The sequence below is a fragment of the Doryrhamphus excisus genome, chromosome 14 (genome assembly GCF_030265055.1).
Source record: "Doryrhamphus excisus isolate RoL2022-K1 chromosome 14, RoL_Dexc_1.0, whole genome shotgun sequence".
NCBI classification, from domain to species: domain Eukaryota; kingdom Metazoa; phylum Chordata; class Actinopteri; order Syngnathiformes; family Syngnathidae; genus Doryrhamphus; species Doryrhamphus excisus.
In genome coordinates, this window is record NC_080479.1 from 10,303,984 (window position 1) to 10,322,755 (window position 18,772).

Consider the following 18,772-nt stretch of genomic DNA (forward strand, 5'->3'; position numbering starts at 1 on the left):
GCCATTGATAATGCTAAGAAGTTATACCATTGATAACACTTTGCAATAAGGTACACAAAATTACAGTTTTTAATGAGGAATGGATCGACCTAACTCTAACCACCACTCATTAGTTCCCCTGTAACTACTCTATATTGATGTGCTTTAGTTCCTAAGTAACTACTTATTAGTTCCTCAGGAACTACTGTATTTTTGTACATCTATTTTTTTAGTCCAAAGTGATTTTTAATTACTGTTTATCATGTGGTTTTTGAATTAATATTTAAACTTTATGCAACTAAAATTATGTATTTTTCCTCATACATTATCCTCGTAAAATTGATACTTTTTCTCAGAATATTTTGAATTTTATCTAGAAAAAAAATGACTTTTCCTATTTTTATGGGTATTTTTTTGTTTGTTTCGTTATCATGTATTTAGAAATACGTATTTTTAGGTGTACATGACACAAGTGGTGAATTATGCAACGTTTCCTCCTTGTTTGGCTTTGAGTGTTTACCGTCACGTCGACGCTGACAAAAGCATGAAAGAGCGAGTGTTCTTTCGGGATGACGTTGTCCCAATGGCGAACGGGCAAAGCGCTTTCATCGCAGAAAACCAAAGCCTCAAAGTCCCCAAAAGAGGCGCACAGACACGCGCACGGCTTACGTCACAATGATTAAATACGACTCCCCGTTTGTGGTGAGCCGTCACAATAAGTAGTGGTCACACACTGGCCAAGGCTTTCTCTGCAGACCTTTAGCTGCACTTAAGGTGGATCTTTGAAAAAAAACAATTAAGGTAAGGGTGCTTAACGTTTAAAAGCCAATCAGAAATGCAGATTAAAAAAAGTGTGGGCACTAAAAAAAAAGTGCATCTAGACATTTGAAACACTTGACTTTGATGAAGATGGTGAGTGCTTCATCTTAGCAATGGATCAGTATTATATACTTCAGGCATCTTTACATGGACATACCCAAAGAAGTGGAGGTGGCGGAGAAGGTGGTGAAATGGGACAACAAAATTCAGTACTTGCTCACAGTCATTGGATTTGCAGTTGGACTGGGAAACATATGGAGGTTTCCCTTCCTGTGCCAAATTTACGGAGGAGGTAAGAAGCTGTCCTTTAGCGACATTACGTACGTGTACTGAGTACTCGTTCCGCCTGCAAATGACCAGGAGCGTTCCTCATCCCGTACCTGTTGGCGCTGGTGTTTGAGGGCATCCCCCTGCTGTACCTGGAGTTGGCTGTGGGACAGAGGCTGCGCAAAGGGAGCATCGGCGTATGGACGTCCATTTCACCTTTTCTGGGTGGAGTGGGTGAGTACTTGTGATCATTTGTAACCATTTCTATTTGTTTGGCTAAGCTGAAGATTAAAAAAAAAATATGCCAAGTAACAGCCTCCTGGGTTTGAAGGGGATCTGTCAAGAGGAGTGAAGATAGACAAAAATAATACATATCAAGGAAGTAAAAAGCCAAAACAGTATGAATAATGGTGCAATTTCATGATAAATTAGTAAGAAATACATTCATGTCACATATTTGATGTTATGTAGTATTACACACCGGTCACTAGGTGTCAGTGATGTTACTATAATGTTCAGTGAGGCACACAAGCATCAAACTTGATGCCGGAACATCCATCCATCCATTTTCTGTGCCACTTATCCTCACGAGGGTCGCGGGTATGCTGGAGCCTATCCCAGCTGTCTTCGGACGAGAGGCGGGGTACACCCTGGACTGGTCGTCAGCCAATCACAGGGCACAAACAAACAACCATTCACACTCACAGCCAATCACAGGGCACAAACAACCATTCACACTCACATTCATACCTATGGACAATTTGGAGTCGCCAATTACTAACATGCTTTTATTATGAATTATCTCACAACTGGCATTAATAATCTCAGACTATATTATTGCTATTGTAACACAAGTATCATTTAAGTCTTAAATTGATTATTTTCTCAGATTTTGTCTACTGTATTGGGTAATATAGGTGTAAAGGTGACCATAGGAGTGTTAGTTCATGTCCACAGGGCTCTAAACTAGAAATATATTTCATTGCTAAAAAAGGAATCCTAATTAGAGAAAACCTAACATGGTCAAGGTAACAGCAGTAAAGGAGGGATAATTGCAAAACAAATAAGGACCTACAAAAGTAGTCACGGCGGTCTAGTGGTTAGCGCGCAGACCTCACAGCTAGGAGACCAGGGTTCAATTCCACCCTCGGCCATCTCTGTGTGGAGTTTGCATGACAGGTTTTCTCCGGGTACTCTGGTTTCCCCCCACATTCCAAAAACATGCTAGGTTAATTGATGACTCCAAATTGTCCATAGGTATGAATGTGAGTGTGAATGGTTGTTTGTTTATATGTGCCCTGTGATTGGCTGGCCACCAGTGCAGGGTGTACACCGCCTCTCGACAGCTGGGATAGGCTCCAGCACCCCCGCGACCCTCATGAGGAAAAAGCGGTAGAAAATGAATGAAAAGTAGTCCAAAAATATTAAAAAAAAGAAAAGGTGAGTTAAAATGGCAAATGCTGATAGACTGAATGCTTGTGATTAGTTTACTGTACTGTACAGTATGTCAGTTATTTTCTCCGTACAGGCATTGCCTCCATGATCGTGTCTTTCCTGGTGGCTCTCTTCTACAACGCCGTCCTAGCTTGGGTGCTCTGGTACTTGTACAACTCGCTCCTAAGCCCGCAGCCATGGAGCCAGTGTCCCCAGGATCAGCAAAGTAAGAGTGCTCTCGACCCACATAGTATATATAGACAGCCCCCATCTGATGAATCCAATGGTCTGCAGAACACCCAAGGTTGTGTTTTGAAATCAAAATGACATATAATATAGATATACATTCCGAGCTAAAGCATGACGCTAAGTGGAGGTGGCAAAGAACGGCGGATGGCACGGTCGTAGCGGTATACCTGTTCAACAAACGTTGTAGAGCAGGGGTCTCAAACACGCAGCCCGCGGGCCAAATGTGGCCCGCAGGACACTAGTTTGAGGCCCCCGCCTTGATATGAAAGTTAAATTTTTTTAATGAATGAATGAATGTTTAATTTGTTTTTTGATTTGCTTATTTATTTTTCCATCTTATTTTGTGTCGAAAAATACAAATTAACATTGAATGTTTAATAATTTAATAAATAAAAATTAATTTGTTAATTTGTTTTTGTTTTTGATTTGCTTATTTTTCCATCTTATTTTGTGTCAAAAAATAAATGTTTTGTCAAAAAATAAATGTTTAATGTTAATTTTTATTTTAATAAAAATTAACTTAATTTTATTTTATAAATTTTATTAAATAAAAATTAATTTATAATTTAATGTTTTATCAAAAGCACTGAAAAAGTGGAGGGTATAGCAGAAGCATTGAAGACAGTTTTTTATTTATTATATATATATATATATATATATATATAAATAAAAATAATATAATATATATATATATATATATATTTTTTTTTTTTTTTTTTTTTACCTGATGCGGCCCTGCCTCACCCAGACCTTAGCTCCAGTGGCCCCCAAGTAAATTGAGTTTGAGACCCCTGTTGTAGAGTAACCGACCATACCTGGTGTACTCATGCAGATGCGACGGCAGAATGTAAGACGAGCACTCCAGCCAACTACTTCTGGTACCGTGAGACGCTGAACATCACGCCGGACATCGAGACCAGCGGGCCTCTGCAGTGGAAGTTGGTGATCTGCCTGACCTGCGCCTGGTTGATGCTCTACCTCTGTTTCATCAAAGGGATCAAGTCAATGGGAAAGGTCAGTGGACTGAAAATATAAGACAAGTCCTTGCAATTAAATGCGCTTTTGTGTCACAGGCTGTGTATGTGACAACCCCTCTGCCTTACATCGTCCTGACCATCTTCCTGATCCGTGCCCTCACCCTGCCCGGAGCTACAGATGGACTGGTCTATCTCTTCACTCCTGATGTGAGTTAGCTGGCACATAGTTTAGCATGATGGACGCAAGATAAGCTAGTTCTTGTCCTCAGTGGGGGATACTCAAGGACCCTCAAGTGTGGTTAGACGCCGCAACACAGATCTTCTTCTCTCTGTCGGTAGCATTTGGAGGTCTGATAGCGTTCTCCAGCTACAATAACCAGCTGTAAGGATCAACAAGGCAAGCTTCCAGTTGTTGGGAGTCACTCCAACTCCCAATTTGATTGGTCCGGTTTTGTGTTTTTAGAAACAACTGCGAGAAGGATGCAGTCATGGTGGGAATAATAAACAGTGCCACATCCCTTTACGCATCCATCTCCGTCTTTTCCATCCTGGGCTTTAAAGCCAACAATGCCTTGAACAGCTGCAGAGAAGAGTAAGATCATTTCCAAGCTTCCTGACGGGAATGTGATGGATGATGTAGAATGTTTGTTCCGCAGAAACATCCATTTTTTGAAGAGCACCTTGGTTTTTGCGTCCGAGAATATAACAACAGAAAACTACGATGACGAGCTGGAGTACATGGCTTCGGCGTTTCCTGTTGAGATGAGCAAACTGAATCTGAAATCATGTGACCTAAAAACCTTCCTAGACCAGGTGATGTTGTCTCCCATCTTGTTTGGTCCTATGAACAGTGTATTTATTTATTTTTTTTATCTCAGAGCGCTTCAGGAACCGGCCTGGCGTTCATCACGTTCACCGAAGCAGTGCTGGAGATGCCTGGATCACAATTATGGGCGGCGTTGTTCTTCCTGATGCTCTTCAGCTTAGGGCTGTCCTCCATGTTTGGCATCTTTGAGGGAGTCCTTAAATCTTTCCATGACCTCAACCTGGTGCCTAAATGTGTCCCCAATGAACTTTTTACAGGTTAGATGTTTTCATTGGTGGCTATGATTGTAGAAATACGGTCTGCTGCCATCTGCTGGGCGAACTCTACTCCTTTTTTTTTTTTTGCAGGTGTGGTCTGCTTACTCTCCCTTTTGGTGTCTCTCATCTTCACCATGGGCTCTGGGAACTACTGGGTGGGGATCTTCAACAGCTACGTGGGCTCCATCCCCCTGCTCATTGTTGCATTTTTTGAAGTGGTCGGAGTCGTTTATGTCCACGGATTGAAAGAGTAGTCAACCTTTTTTTTTCCTGGATACATCTTCTTGTACAAATGTCATCTTGCTGTGCCTTTCTCTGTGCCTTCAGGTTCACTGAAGACATCTTCTTCATGACTGGGAAGACGCCCAATATTTACTGGAGGATTTGCTGGAGTTACATCAGTCCCATAATGCTCTTCGTGGTTCTGGTGGCGTATGTGGTCCTCGAGGCAAAGAATCAGCCCACATACGGCGCGTGGAACCCTGCTTATGTAAGAAGAGTGGCAAAACGTGTTCAGTTAGCTCACAAGTTTCATCCGTGTATTATCTCTCTTTAGGAATTATTTCCCCAAACGGAGGTGAAGACCTACCCAGACTGGGTGTTTGCCATCATCATCCTCGTTTGTTTGCTGCCTGTGATTTCCATCCCGCTGGTGGCTCTCTACAACCTCATCAGGGTGTGTTACGCCCACCCTAATGTCACCCTGTACAAGTTTGAGATGTTCGAAACACCAGCCTGGGTGCAGCGACGAGCTAATCACCAGCTTTCAAACGTGGAAATCAATTAAAAGGCCAAATGTGGCCTGTGAAAATCTACAGTATTTGTCCTACAAATTTTGATTCCACAACTATGAAATACAGGGGCAAGTGTCGGCATCAGATTTTCCGCAGACGTGGTTTACCTTCGCTGATGACATTTCTGTGACTTTCATGGAAAAATACCACTAAGTGTAAACCAAAGTCCATGTCTGGCAGGCGCATGTGCCCGCACACATTAAGTAGTAAAATAGCCTGGAGCATTTTCAATTACCCATCTTTATTGATCCAGTGGGGGCCAGGTTTACTGTGTTTTATGACAAGTGGGTCATCAATAAAGAGCTTTTTGCCTCTGTGGCTTTGTCGGCTGTGAACACGAGTGCACGTATAAAAAATGCTGTTCCCTTGATCATGGGGCGTGACGCCGCATCTTGTACATTTCAGCACAAAAAGCTTGCAAGATTGTGTGCAAGGAGACCCCAGCCTCGGCAAAATGGGGGTCATGCTAGAATATACAATTTTTAAAAAAAGCATACTGCCGAGTCACATCGCCACAGGAGGAGGAAAAGTAAAAGATAAATTGCAGGCATGTGCAATGTTGCAAAAACGAGAACAACTCGTCTTGTACAGGAGTTTGAGATAAAGAACAAAGAAGCTGGTATTGAATGCGGCATGTACAGAATATCATGCTCAGATGACCTCATTGCTTTCATAAACACTCCGCTACCTTGCTAGGCATAATATGCTTTCATGTTAGCTTTGCATCGTCTTGATCGAGGTCAGCGTAACTTTGCCACGGCATCACCGGTTATCCATTAATCAGCAAAGTTAGCACGCTCATATCTTAAACAAGCGGAAAGGTTTTATCCACTAAACCATCATACCTTTCCTGGTGACTTTTGTCATTTTGGCATTTTTATTTACCTTGAAAGTGGTTTCATAATTTGGGTATTTGAACAGTTTGGTGCCGTTGCCAACTAAAAGTCAACGCCATTCAAAGCAGTAAATTGGCTCCCTGACTGGAAGGGTGGTGATAGGATACTGAAGGACAGCCCCCCCGTCCCCCAAGAGGAGGGGAAGACTGATAAGAGGCCATCCCCACACGTTCAAGACCGCAAACACGCGAGGAGCGCAAGTCATTTTTTATGCTCCCAATTAAGGAACCAGTGCAACAAGTGCGGGATTGATTGCCTCAAGATGGCCAAAGCTAAAGGAGGAGCCGTGGAGGAGGAAGTCAAATGGGACAACAAGATCCAGTACATGCTGACCTCCATCGGTTTTGCGGTGGGAATTGGAAACGTCTGGCGTTTTCCCTACTTGTGCCAAATCTATGGAGGAGGTGAGTCGGATATATATATTTTTTTTTTTATTTTTTTAATCTTGCCATGTTTATGTTGATCATTTGTGCAGCGCCCCCTCCCCTAACAGCCCATTTACTTCCTCATAGCTGTCAGTGAAGGTCAAGCTGAACAAACATTGACTACACTGGAGTGCAGCATGGCTATCTAATGATATATTTACCTATATTTGACCCATGCTGATTTAAGGTTATTCGGTGTGAAATGTTTCCATCTTCAGGAGCGTTCCTCATCCCATACCTGTTGGCGTTGGCGTTTGAAGGTCTCCCGCTGCTCTACCTGGAGATGGCCATCGGACAGAGGCTGCGGAAAGGAAGCATCGGCGTCTGGAAGTCCATTTCACCTTTCCTGGGTGGAGTTGGTGCGTCACCTAGGAAGATTTTTTTTTGTTAATTCACAAAAAAAAAAAAATAATAATAATACATTTTATTTGTATAGCGCTTCTCAAAATACTTAAGACACTTTACAGAAGAATGGAGTTGAATAAAAGCAAGTAAAGAGAGTAAAAGATACATTAAAATACAACATTCATTCGTTAATACACAGTTAAAACATGAGAACGAGCGGGGCGGGGCACAGCAGTCAGGTATAAAAAGTTAAAAACATTAAACATTAAAAACAGATTTTTTTTTATGTCTGGTGGGTTTTTAGTTGTTTTTTGAAACTGGTAAGGTCAGGGCAAGCACAGAGTGAATGGGGCAAAGAGTTCCAGAGTGTGGGGGCAGCGATGGAGAAGGCTCTGTCACCCCAGGTTCGGAGCTTGGTCTTACAGGGGAGTGCCAGGAGATTGGAGTCTGAGGAGCGAAGGGGGACACGGGGGATTGTGTGGATGGAAAATGACCCTACAGTCCTTTGAAATGTCATGTAGTTGTCATTCATTCATTCATTCATTTTCTACCGCTTTTTCCTCACGAGGGTCGCGGGGGTGCTGGAGCCTATCCCAGCTGTCTTCGGGCATGAGGCGGGGTACACCCTGGACTGGTGGCCAGCCAATCACAGGGCACATATAGACAAACAACCATTCACACTCACATTCATACCTATGGACAATTTGGAGTTGCCAATTAACCTAGCATGTTTTTGGAATGTGGGAGGAAACCGGAGTACCCGATGAAAACCCACGCATGCACGGGGAGAACATGCAAACTCCACACAGAGATGGCCGAGGGTGGAATTGAACCCTGGTCTCCTAGCTGTGAGGTCTGCGCGCTAACCACTCGACCGCCGTGCCGCCATGTAGTTGTCATTAAAGCCAAATAGGATGGCGTCATACAGCTCAATGTACTCTACAAAACACCCAATGTAACTGTGAACAGTGTAAGCAACCTACTTCCTCCATATTAGGCATCGGCTCCATGGTTGTATCGTTCCTGGTGTGCGTTTTCTACAACACCATCCTGGCCTGGGTGTTCTGGTACTTTTTCAACTCCTTCCAGAACCCTCTCCCGTGGAGCCAGTGTCCGCTCAACGTTAATCGCACGGGTAAATGCAAAGAAAGCAAGACCAAATATAAGACAGGTGGCTAAAACCAAAAGAAGATACCGAGTCTTTCCTACCTCACTTGGCAGGTTTGGATGCTGAATGTGAGAAGAGCACTCCAGTCAATTACTTCTGGTACCGTCAGACACTGAACATCACGGCTGACATCGAGACCAGCGGTTCTCTGCAGTGGTGGTTGGTGGTCTGCCTGGCCTGCGCCTGGTTGTTGATCTATGTTTGTTTCATCAAAGGGATCCAAACCATGGGGAAGGTCAGAGCTGACGTCTGGCAATATAAGTAGATTAGCATTTGTATTAAAAGTGGTTGATTCATAGGCTGTGTATGTGACAACACCTCTGCCTTACGTGGTCCTGACCATCTTCCTGATCCGTGCCCTCACCCTGCCCGGAGCTACAGATGGACTGGTCTATCTCTTCACTCCTGATGTGAGTTAGCTAGCACATACTTTAGCATGATGGATCCAAACTATTAACAAGAATGTGTCGTTTTCAGTGGGAGATACTGAAGAACCCTCAGGTGTGGTTAGACGCCTCAACCCAGATCTTCTTCTCTCTGTCGGTGGCCTTTGGAGGTCTGATAGCCATCTCCAGCTATGCCAACGAAAAGTAAGGACCCTTGTATCAACACTTTTAAGATGATTGGCGTGGTTCAGTCTTCCATTCCTGCCATTTTGGGTGTTTAGAAACAACTGTGAAAAGGATGCAGTCGCTGTGGGAATAATAAACAGCGCCACATCCCTCTACGCGGCCATCTCCATCTTTGCCATCCTGGGCTTTAAAGCCAACAACGCCTTTAACACGTGCCTAAAAGAGTAAGATATTCAATTTACATTTCCAAGCTTTGTGGACACAAACAGAATAAACAAAAAAAATATTGAATTTGCAGAAACATCTTGTCTTTGACCAACCACTTTGAGTTTTCCGACCAGAATATAACAACCGAGAACTACGACCAATGGGTGGAGCATCTGAACCGCACCAGTCCTGCTGAGCTCTCAAGCCTGCAGCTGAGAGAATGTGACCTGAAAACATTCCTGGACCAGGTGATGTCATTGAATTCTAAAGTAAACAACTTACCTGGGGGATGTTGAGAGGTAGAGTTTGGGCCAAAACAAGGACAACTGATCCAATGGACAGCGTCTGGCTTCCCAGCATGACTTGCGGCACTTGCACCGTGTTCTGTCTTTGTTTCTCTGACCATCCCTGTGTTTGAGACCCGTGCACTGGATGTATGCCGCATACGAGCAGTTTTAGAATCAACAGGAATGTTCAATGTATGTATTCTTTACATCCCAGAGCGCTTCAGGAACCGGCCTGGCTTTTATCTTATTCACCGAAGCAGTGCTGGAGATGCCCGGATCGCAGTTATGGGCGGTATTGTTTTTCCTGATGCTGTTCAGCTTGGGCCTGTCCTCCATGTTTGGCAATTTCGAAGGGGTCCTGAAACCCTTTGCTGACCTCCACCTGTTGCCTAAGTCAGTGCCCAATGAACTTGTGACAGGTACCTGAAAATGACTTTTTTTTTTTTTAAGTCCTTTGCGAATCAAAATTTGTAAATCGTTTTTTTTTTTCCCGGTTTGTGACTTTTTTCAGGGTTCTTCTGCCTGCTTTCCTTATCCATTTCCCTCATCTTCACCATGGGCTCTGGGAACTACTGGGTGGAGGTCTTCAACAGCTACGTGGGCTCCATCCCCCTGCTCATTATCGCATTTTTCGAGGTTATCGGAGTCGTTTACATCTATGGGATGAAAAAGTACTCGTTTCTTCTGCTCTTTTCAATCCTGCCAGGAGTGTCACGAGATTGGTCCTACGAGACGAGACAAGATTTGAACATTACTTTTAAGAAAAGTATATGACAATATATTGCAATCTGCACAATATGTGCTTCTGCACTCTGTGTGTATGCTAGCGGCCCCCCGCCTCCAACCACCAAGCCAAAGAGATTGTATGAATGACAAACAGACTCACTCCATTCATGCCGTTGTTCTACGGAACCAACGCACCAGAAACGCATGTATACAATGTATCGAAGCCAGGTTCATTTTCATTGATTTTGCAATTAATTCATTAACACATGAGAAATCTTGTCACGTTTTAATCTTGCAAGATCTCGTGACACCCCCTTAGTCCGACCATTCTAAACTGTGCTTTCTGTTCCCTCAGTTTCAGTGAGGACATCCGTTTCATGACGGGGAAGAGACCCAATATGTATTGGAAAGCGTGCTGGATGGTCATCAGTCCTCTGATGCTCCTGGTGGTACTGATTTCGTATGTGGTCCTCCAAGCTCAGAAACACCCCACATACTTTGCATGGAATCAAGATTATGTAAGTAGAAAATACTGGTTCTAAAATCACACGGATTCCAGACGGTTCTGTGCTTTTCTTTAGGAACTCTTCCCCAAAACGGAGGTGAAGCCCTACCCGGACTGGGTGTTTGCCATCATCGTCCTCCTTTGTGTGATGCCTGTGATTTCCATCCCACTGGTGGCGCTCTACAAAGGCATCCAAAAGGTCATCAAGATGTCTTCTCGGCATGCTGACCTAAACCCATACAGCAATGGCGGCTTTCAGATGGAAGCGCAGTAACCTTGGCATTCCTCGGTGCATCATTGACTACTTTTATCAGTATGTTTTGATTTTCTAAAGACCTAACACAACATATTGCTGTCTGTTGGGGATGAATATAGGCTGTGTTTTTATTATTTCTAGTTGTATTTAATGTTCTGTATCAATGCTGTGGATGAGTGGGGAGGGCATTTTTGTACCATCACAGAAGTTGTCTGCAAATATTGACATTCTTTTTTTTTCCCATGCAAGGATATTGATGTTTGAGTTAATAAAAAGAGTGAATTGAGGTACTTTGTTTTTAATACAACACTGCATTCAAACATATGTCCAATTGAAACAGGTAACGTGGATAAGTAAGCAAGTTGACAACCCACCACGCTAAGTGGTGATGGTGGTTGTTCCTGTCCTTGATCAATAGAAAATGACTATTTGACATTTCAACATAACACCTATGATTGATTATTGACTGATTTATGACTTGTGACTGATTATTATATCAAACAAAATCAGTCTTTGTCGAGCAACAACAAGAACGTTTAAGCTGAGAACCTTCTGACCCAAACCTTCAAAGCTGCTGAGGGTCGTTTTCTATTGAAGTGAGTGGACACGCTTACATTTTGATGGCCAAAAACTCCACAGGGATACGTGGTCTGGCGGCTTTTCTCACGAAGGCCAGCTTGAAATCCTCCAGATGGCATTCCAGACTATGCTTCCCTGAAAGGAGCAGACCATCTTATTGTTGGTGAACTGTGTAATATGTCAATTTGGGCTTTAATGGACATACTAATGACTCCATGGTTGTTAGTTGTTTTTTTAAGTGTACTTTATGCATGTACTGTACATAAAATATGTGCCATGTAGCAAGCCTTAAAGGTTGGAAAACCCTGAGAGTCAGTATATTATGGATATTTTTTGAATGTTTCTTGAAGGGCACCTACATTCATGCAGCCGGGGCAGCACCTGCTTGTAGACGGGGCGATGCTGCGACAACACCAGCAAAAAGGAAAGGCAGACAAGCAACTCCACTGCCTCTTGCGGCACCAAGCTAGCTAGGTCCATGCAGTCTGTACGTGACACACATTCAAGACAGACATGCACATGTCACCCACAAAACAGATGAGAAATAACTCCATGTGGGTAAAATATCATGCTTGGATCGGATTGGAGAACCTTTGTTGCTACGCCTGAAGAGCTGTTTGGCGTAGTAGCCCATGTCCAGTATCATCTGCTGGAAGTAGACTGGGTTCTTGGCAACCGTTTGGCCAAAGGGTAAACTCTGTGCACACAAATGGAATCTAAAAAGGAGAGTAAACATGTTTAATTAGTTCTTAGCTCATTGGTATGGCGAGTGATGTGTTTATGTTATTAAACTGATGCCAGATATGACTCCAAATAAAGTATTTTGCAACACAGAACCAGTTTTATTTCACTTATCCATTTGTAAATACATTCAATTCCACCCGCGGCCATCTCTGTGTGGAGTTTGCATGTTCTCCCCGTGCATGCGTGGGTTCTCTCCGGGTACTCCGGTTTCCTCCCACATTCCAAAAAACATGCTTGGTTAATTGGCCACTCCAAATTGTCCATAGGTATGAATGTGAGTGTGAATGGTTGTTTGTCTATATGTGCCCTGTGATTGGCTGGCCACCAGTCCAGGGTGTACCCCGCCTCTCGCCCAAAGACAGCTGGGATAGGCTCCAGCACCCCCCGCGACACTCGTGAGGAAAAAGCGGTAGAAAATGAATGAATTTGTAAATGCTTAATTAAAATAAACAATGAATAATTAAAATTACCTGAATGCATGGAGTAGAAACACCTTGTAGATGTTCTTGTAGACCACCGCCAAGGAACTTCTCTGCAGGAAAAAGGCGTCATTTGATCACATTAACGAGTGTAACAAATAAAAAGTCTCTTCATTCATGCTTTGAGCAATTTATTGGGGCAGTGCTTCTCAAATGGGAGGAGTGTGAGAGGCAGTTCATCACGTTAGAAGCACTGTATTAGAGCATTGATCATACGACCAATCAGGGAGGCATCAGGACCCGGCCTGTTATCACAGCCTGTGATCATCATTTTGTCGCACTTCAACAAAGTGATGTTTCCTTCCTTTGAAGCAAACACTCTTAATGGCCTTGTAGATGCACAAACTGGAATGATTCTCAGTCTGACCTTCAGGTCCAAGAAGAGGGGATGGCACTTGAGTCTGAGGATCATCATCAGCTTCCTCCTCATATGCTCCCCGGCTGAGCGGAAAGATCCCAGAGTGAGGCTGTAACGCAGCGATAGGCCTGCGTAGCTGTGCCAAAGGCAAACAGAGAGGTATCATGCAAGAATATCGAGACGGGGAGTTGTCTCTTACAATGTTTTTAAGTAGGTGCAAAGTGCAGGAAGAGTTTCACCTCAACTTACAAGCGATCATAAAGACAAGCAAAAGCACGACGACAAATCTCGAGACCGAGAAAAAAGTTTATAGTATATTATTTACAGCCGATGAAAGGCCTCCTCACCTGGAATAATCTTTATGGACGTCGAGTGAGAGCGTGTCCAGCAACAAGCCGCACCAGGGGAAGAGGCAGTGGGCGGGTAGAGTGTGGATGCCGGTGCTAACCAGGTCTTCTGACAATTTAAAGTTGACCACCACCTTCCCCCGATTGGTGACCACGCCATACTCGGGGATGCCGGTGAGCAAGAGTCTGCAGACGGCGACATGTAAATGACATCATATCTGGCGAAGATTGAGTAAAACTACCAGGAAGTTCCTTCGAGCAGCAATAGAGGAGCAGCAGGGAGCTCTGGCTAAACATCCATGGGAGCCCTACTTGATGAAGTTCTGTGCCTCTTTGAGGTCAGGGGTGATCAGAAGGAAATCATCCACCAGCCTCATCAATCGTCTGTAGGAAAGAGATGGAAGATGGAAAAATACGAACAGTACAAAAACAATCAGCTCCAAAACGCTGCCCTCTGCTGCTAAACTGCTATTACTACATCTGAAGACGGTTCATTGATTGTGAATCCCTCCTATATGAACAAATTTTATAATTTCATAGTTATGGCATAGAAAAAGCCATTTGCTCTCCTGTTTTTAACATTAGCGCACTCAAGGCATGTAATAACACCCCTATAGTCACCTTTACATTTGTATTAACCAATATAGTTGATATAATCAGAGAAAATAAGATAAATAAGATTACAGACTCACAAGTTAGCAGTTCCTTGTTCCTTAGCAGTTCCAACACATCAACGTATTGTAATAGAGACTTTAAACTCATTTAATCCAATATAATAGACAAAAAATAAGTAAATAATACGTAAATAAAACCCCTACTCGAGCAGTGTCACAGTAAATGCGTTCTCCAGGAGTCCTTAGTCACGGGTTTAGTGCCTGTCTCACCGAACAAATACTGACACCGAGTGGCCAATGTACAATACAGTACTACATTGACAAAAAGAATGCCTTGTATTTGTATTTTAGCTCATTTAGTTTGTGACCGCATAGGAAAGGCACCTACCCTTTGCTGCCAATACTTTGCATAGTAGTACCCTTTGCTGCCAATACTTTGCATAGTAGTACCCTTTGCTGCTAATGCTTTGCATTGTAGTACCCTTTGCTGACAATGCTTTGCATAGTAGTACCCTTTGCTGACAATACTTTGCATAGTAGCACCCTTTGCATAGTAGCACCCTTTGCTGGGTTGTATTGTCAGCACCCTTTGCTGCCAATACTTTGCATAGTAGCACCCTTTTCGGACAATACTTTGCATAGTAGCACCCTTTTCTGACAATACTTTGCATAGTAGCACCCTTTAGTAGTACCCTTTCCTGCCAGTCGTGCCAGTGAACATCGTCTTCTCCATGTGACCGTAGCAGAGACAGCAGAGCAAACTGGACACAACGGACCCCTGAGGAATCCCTCGATGCTGACGGTATGTTCTGGAACGAAGGAAGCCCAAATTAAGATGCCAGGTTATGCAAGAGTGTTAAGAACAGAAGCCAAACCTCACTTCTTCCCAATCTGTACAACACTGCTTGTCAATATTTTGCGAAAGAAGTCCAAGACCTCTTTTCCATTAGTTTGTGATGAACAGTGCTAGAAGGAAGAAAAGCGTCTCCGATTAGCTAATGTGGGGAATATCTGACAATGCCACGCTAACCTGCTCCACCAGTATGGAGTGATGAACGCTGCCGGATCTCTGCAGTGCTGCCACAAAGCTCTTCATGTTGTTGGATCCCATGTCATCGTGTAGGAAGTCAGCCTTTAAAAAAGGAAAGAAAATGAAGTGACTGCATTTTAAAGCAACCACGTATGCACACTGTGATGGTACCTGTTGAACAAAGGACTTCCTCAGGCCCTCGTGGGAGTCCGCCCAGACCTTGGCATAGCTGCGTACGGTAACAGGCTCGTCTTGGACAGGTGACAGTGCATTCTTAATCACACCGAGAAGTTTGTTATGAGGCAGACTGTCGAAAGCGCCGCTGACGTCCACCTTAAAGTTAGAAACATAATTAGTATGTTTGAGCACTGTTGTTTTATGTTTGATCTTTATATAGGAGGCAGCTGATTGGCCCCGCCCTCTGAGCCGTGCTTTGCTCTCTCGCTGCAGGCTCGTCCCCCACTTTTCGTCATGCGTCTGGGCTTGAGATTTTCTTCCGTTCATTTTTAGTTTCTTGTCCCGGCTGTACTGTTTTCCAATTAGGTGAAAAATGGACTAATATGGATGATATGGTAACTGAGGCGCAACTCCAAGATTATTAAAGAGAGAAATAATGCACTAACCTTAGCAAAAAAGAAGGGCTTTTGCGTCTCCGTCTGGTCTGGAGCAAAATTGGACAAAACCTTATGGATGTCATTCAGCCCCCACACTGTGGATCCCTGCAGGGATGGGTCGGCCTGCACGCAGGCCCACAGTATATCCCTCACATCACGCACATGCGCTTGTAAGAACTACAAAAAAAAATGTGAATTATTTGCATGACATTAGAAAAAAAATGTAACAACCCTAGTACCCTGGCCTGGGCGTCTGCTCGCAAAACCCGAGTGATGGGCCTCATGCGATCCTTCTTTGGGATGAAGCGCAGACGGGAGAAGACGGTGCTTTTAGGCAGTGATTTCACCTCGGTCGGCGTTAACTCCTTCATGTACCTCTTAGAGACATGAGCTCTGCGATCCCAAATTATGACCATGAGCTACAGTACATGTACGTTCCCTGTATGTATCGTGTGTTTAAGGTGTGTACCTCAGGGCCAGGTTCTGCACTTTGGTCCAAACATCCTTCCTGTAGAACCTCAGGGCGTTCTTTTGACCGACACTCTCTGTGACGTAGAAACAGGCTCGTACCAGGCCAACCACATAGCCGTCCAGAAGCCAAGCCAGCAGCTGACCGAGTACCCGAGTCCGATATGCAAGCTCACTGGGCGGGATCCGACCTGCGAACAGTCAAAGCAGATGGGAAGAGCAGTTTCCAAACTCTGGTTTCAGCGCAGGCTCACCTTTCTTGCTGATCTTCATCCAATCGCAGTCATTCACCTTCATTTTCCACATCAGTTCAGCAAGTGAAAGTTTGTAAAACTTGCTGCTGTGCAAGAAGCCTCGAACACGTGCAAGAAAATGGCACCGGTTTTCCTCCGAGCCCCAAAACTGCCATGGGACGACAGCGAGCAGGCACTTCCTTACAAACAGGTACACACGGTGAGGTACACAATATTGGGACAAAAGTGAGCTGAACTCCTCTTTTGACTCATCTCTCGCCAATAGAGGACACGTCCTATGCAGTATACTGCTGTAGTGACACCTCCTGTGTTGACGCAACAGTCGGCTAAAGAGGGGAATCATGTGAAAGAAGCGCTGGGGGAGTCTCTGTGGGTTGCTCCTGAACCCATTGAGGTACGCCAGTCCTTCAAAGAAGACTACTCTGACCAAATCCTGACCTTTTAGTCTTCTAGATCCGTTCGTCCTGTTGAGAAGAAAACCATGCATGCCCTTGCCGCCATAGAGGAACGCCAAGGTGCGTATAAAGCACTGCGAGGTAGGCAAGGGGGGGAAATTCCCTGTTCTCCAACTAGGACCTCCTTCCAAAGGAGTCGTGTTTTTTTCTGCTGCTTGGTCAGAGATGCTTCCCACAGGCTCCACTTCCTGCCTGGCTGCATGCTCTCCTACACGTCTCCTCTTATGGGAACCAACCATCTCCTCTTCCTCTCTCTTCCTTTTCCTGCTCTGCATCATCACATCCATCCAGCACCTTTTTTTCTTAGTCCCGGTATCGCGTTTCCTTTTCACAGCCACTGCATTACGATGTTGTCCAGATCGAGCCTGGAGGGAAAACACCGAGGGGGTTGTCGTCATGGAGACCCGGTCATAAACAGGAGCGCCGCACAACTGGAAGGCACAGGAAGGAGGGACGGCTATGAACACAGAGCAGCTCTCCAGCAGGTAGCGTGCGAGGTCAGTGCCGAGGCGCATGGTGATCGTCTTCCAATGGTCGCTGCCGAGGATGTAGGAGGCATTTTGACTGATATCCCCTTGGAATTTGAAGTGGTCAGCATCACGCTCCTTCTCAGCCCTGTGCAGCAGACTGTAGCCACGTATTAAGATGTTTCGTTTCCTTTTTCTTTTCAGGCTGTTGAGAACGAAGGCCAGTAGCTCAGATAATGTGCAGATCTGTGGAAAGCATTCGAGGAAAAAAGTCAGCTAGGATAGGCTCCAGCTCGCCCGTGAGCCTAAAGAGGACAACTTGTATAGAATGGATGGATCCACAAAAAAATGTTTACACAATCATGTTGCAGTGTGCCCAAAATTTTTGCGCCCACAGTTAATGAACCGGTTAGAAAGAAAAAAAAAAAAAAAAAAAAGAGTAAGAGGTGCACTCCAGATCTCATGGTACTTTGCTTGATTTTGTCATATGCCACAATAAAATCAAAGACGAGCAAAATATCTTATTAAAACAGCACTTTTACACATTTGGAAGGAAGTGGCAACGACACCTTAAATGCCTTTTTGACATAATAACAAACAACACACGAGGTAATGTTAGATTATATTACTGTTAAATACAATAAACCATATAATTTCCAAAATGGATACGCAATTAATGCAATTTAACAGTTGTGTGACGATTAATTTTCCTGTGGCTGATAACAGGCTGCGGCCCAGTGGTTGGAGACCAACTCTTCTCACAAACCGGAAGTGCGCTACGCTAACACCCTTCTTGCTAACAAGCTAGTATCCTAGCTAGCTTGCTTGTTAGCACGAGCATTCACATTTCCAAGACGTTTTTTTTAAAAGTCACCTGGTGTCTGCTTGGCGCCTGCGGTCGCTCCCCGTTGCAGCAAACAAAAACGTCCCGCACGAAGGTTTTGAAGCGGTTTGTGTCCGTTTGTTTTACGAGAACGGTCCTGTGTCCATCTTGGAACTCAATTCCGTCCACAAATTCCCTCAATGTCTGTACATGGCCATAAAGAGAACGTAGTGTGCCGAGAACGCGGTACATATCAACTGAAGACATTCTTGTTGCATCAATCAAGTTTAAACGTTTTACAAACAGGCCATGGCAAGTTGACACAGCTCCTTGAAGAACCCGCGTTAGTTGGTCTTAGCAAATGGGAGCACAAAGCAACTGACCAATTAGAGGGCGTCGTACTGGCTCGCTAATGCACAACAAACCAATAGCGAAGAGAAACACATGTGTTGTGAAAACTCACAAATACACGCGCTCTGATTCATGCCAAATTGTAGAAATAAACAGTCTCAATAAAAAACAGAAACAGACAGGAAAGGGCATTTGTCTGC

At 44.2% G+C, this 18,772-nt stretch overlaps 3 protein-coding genes across 10 annotated transcripts; 2 read left to right on the plus strand and 1 right to left on the minus strand.

The window, feature by feature from the left end:
* The first annotated feature begins 624 nt into the window (after positions 1-624).
* On the plus strand, positions 625-5,918 carry LOC131101328 (sodium-dependent neutral amino acid transporter B(0)AT3-like). Of its 3 annotated transcripts, XM_058046292.1 has the most exons (13): positions 625-780; positions 936-1,090; positions 1,159-1,299; positions 2,594-2,725; positions 3,581-3,762; positions 3,822-3,932; positions 3,995-4,107; positions 4,189-4,317; positions 4,382-4,538; positions 4,604-4,808; positions 4,899-5,058; positions 5,136-5,298; positions 5,365-5,918. In XM_058046292.1, the coding sequence occupies exons 2-13, from the start codon at positions 946-948 to the stop codon at positions 5,593-5,595; spliced, it is 1,869 nt and encodes a 622-aa protein (XP_057902275.1). In that variant the 5' UTR covers positions 625-780; positions 936-945; the 3' UTR covers positions 5,596-5,918. The 3 variants fall into 3 exon arrangements, with proteins under 3 accessions (XP_057902275.1, XP_057902277.1, XP_057902276.1); XM_058046294.1 differs by lacking the exon at positions 5,365-5,918 and having other exon boundaries at positions 4,899-4,963; positions 5,136-5,282; XM_058046293.1 differs by lacking the exon at positions 625-780 and having other exon boundaries at positions 788-1,090.
* tert (telomerase reverse transcriptase) lies at positions 3,488-18,615 on the minus strand. 6 transcript variants are annotated; one of them, XR_009119184.1, is made up of 21 exons: positions 18,273-18,615; positions 16,477-17,644; positions 16,224-16,413; positions 15,994-16,147; positions 15,764-15,877; positions 15,312-15,473; positions 15,141-15,242; positions 14,991-15,076; positions 14,803-14,919; positions 13,809-13,880; positions 13,497-13,682; positions 13,159-13,285; positions 12,783-12,844; positions 12,160-12,284; positions 11,928-12,053; positions 11,604-11,703; positions 9,498-10,227; positions 9,329-9,427; positions 8,766-9,224; positions 8,252-8,685; positions 3,488-7,291 (listed from the first exon to the last, which is right to left on the minus strand). XR_009119184.1 is itself a non-coding variant. In XM_058046289.1 (17 exons), the coding sequence occupies exons 1-17, from the start codon at positions 18,486-18,488 to the stop codon at positions 10,140-10,142; spliced, it is 3,249 nt and encodes a 1,082-aa protein (XP_057902272.1). In that variant the 5' UTR covers positions 18,489-18,614; the 3' UTR covers positions 9,492-10,139. The 6 variants fall into 6 exon arrangements, 2 of the variants coding, with proteins under 2 accessions (XP_057902272.1, XP_057902274.1); XR_009119181.1 differs by having other exon boundaries at positions 15,764-15,931; positions 18,273-18,614; XR_009119182.1 differs by having other exon boundaries at positions 8,755-9,224; positions 15,764-15,931; positions 18,273-18,614.
* LOC131101329 (sodium-dependent neutral amino acid transporter B(0)AT3-like) lies at positions 6,303-11,258 on the plus strand. The gene is made up of 12 exons (XM_058046295.1): positions 6,303-6,902; positions 7,142-7,282; positions 8,266-8,403; positions 8,490-8,671; positions 8,736-8,846; positions 8,914-9,026; positions 9,104-9,232; positions 9,307-9,463; positions 9,717-9,921; positions 10,014-10,173; positions 10,584-10,746; positions 10,810-11,258. Exons 1-12 carry the CDS (start codon positions 6,761-6,763, stop codon positions 11,005-11,007), a joined length of 1,839 nt encoding a protein of 612 aa, XP_057902278.1. The 5' UTR covers positions 6,303-6,760; the 3' UTR covers positions 11,008-11,258.
* Positions 18,616-18,772: the final 157 nt, after the last annotated feature.

Bases quoted from the DNA above. Each gene is read 5' to 3' on its own strand.
- LOC131101328 (XM_058046292.1), top strand. From the start codon at position 946: ATGGACATACCCAAAGAAGTGGAGGTGGCGGAGAAGGTGGTGAAATGG. The intron at 4,108-4,188 runs GTAAGGATCAAC...TTGTGTTTTTAG, and splicing joins TCCAGCTACAATAACCAGCT to AAACAACTGCGAGAAGGATG. The intron at 4,809-4,898 runs GTTAGATGTTTT...TTTTTTTTGCAG, and splicing joins CCCCAATGAACTTTTTACAG to GTGTGGTCTGCTTACTCTCC.
- LOC131101329 (XM_058046295.1), top strand. From the start codon at position 6,761: ATGGCCAAAGCTAAAGGAGGAGCCGTGGAGGAGGAAGTCAAATGGGAC. The intron at 8,847-8,913 runs GTGAGTTAGCTA...TGTCGTTTTCAG, and splicing joins TCTATCTCTTCACTCCTGAT to TGGGAGATACTGAAGAACCC. The intron at 9,233-9,306 runs GTAAGATATTCA...TTGAATTTGCAG, and splicing joins TTTAACACGTGCCTAAAAGA to AAACATCTTGTCTTTGACCA.
- tert (XM_058046289.1), bottom strand. From the start codon at position 18,488: ATGTCTTCAGTTGATATGTACCGCGTTCTCGGCACACTACGTTCTCTT. The intron at 17,645-18,272 runs GTGACTTTTAAA...TGCTTTCCACAG, and splicing joins AGGCGCCAAGCAGACACCAG to ATCTGCACATTATCTGAGCT. The intron at 16,414-16,476 runs GTGAGCCTGCGC...GACTGTTCGCAG, and splicing joins GATGAAGATCAGCAAGAAAG to GTCGGATCCCGCCCAGTGAG.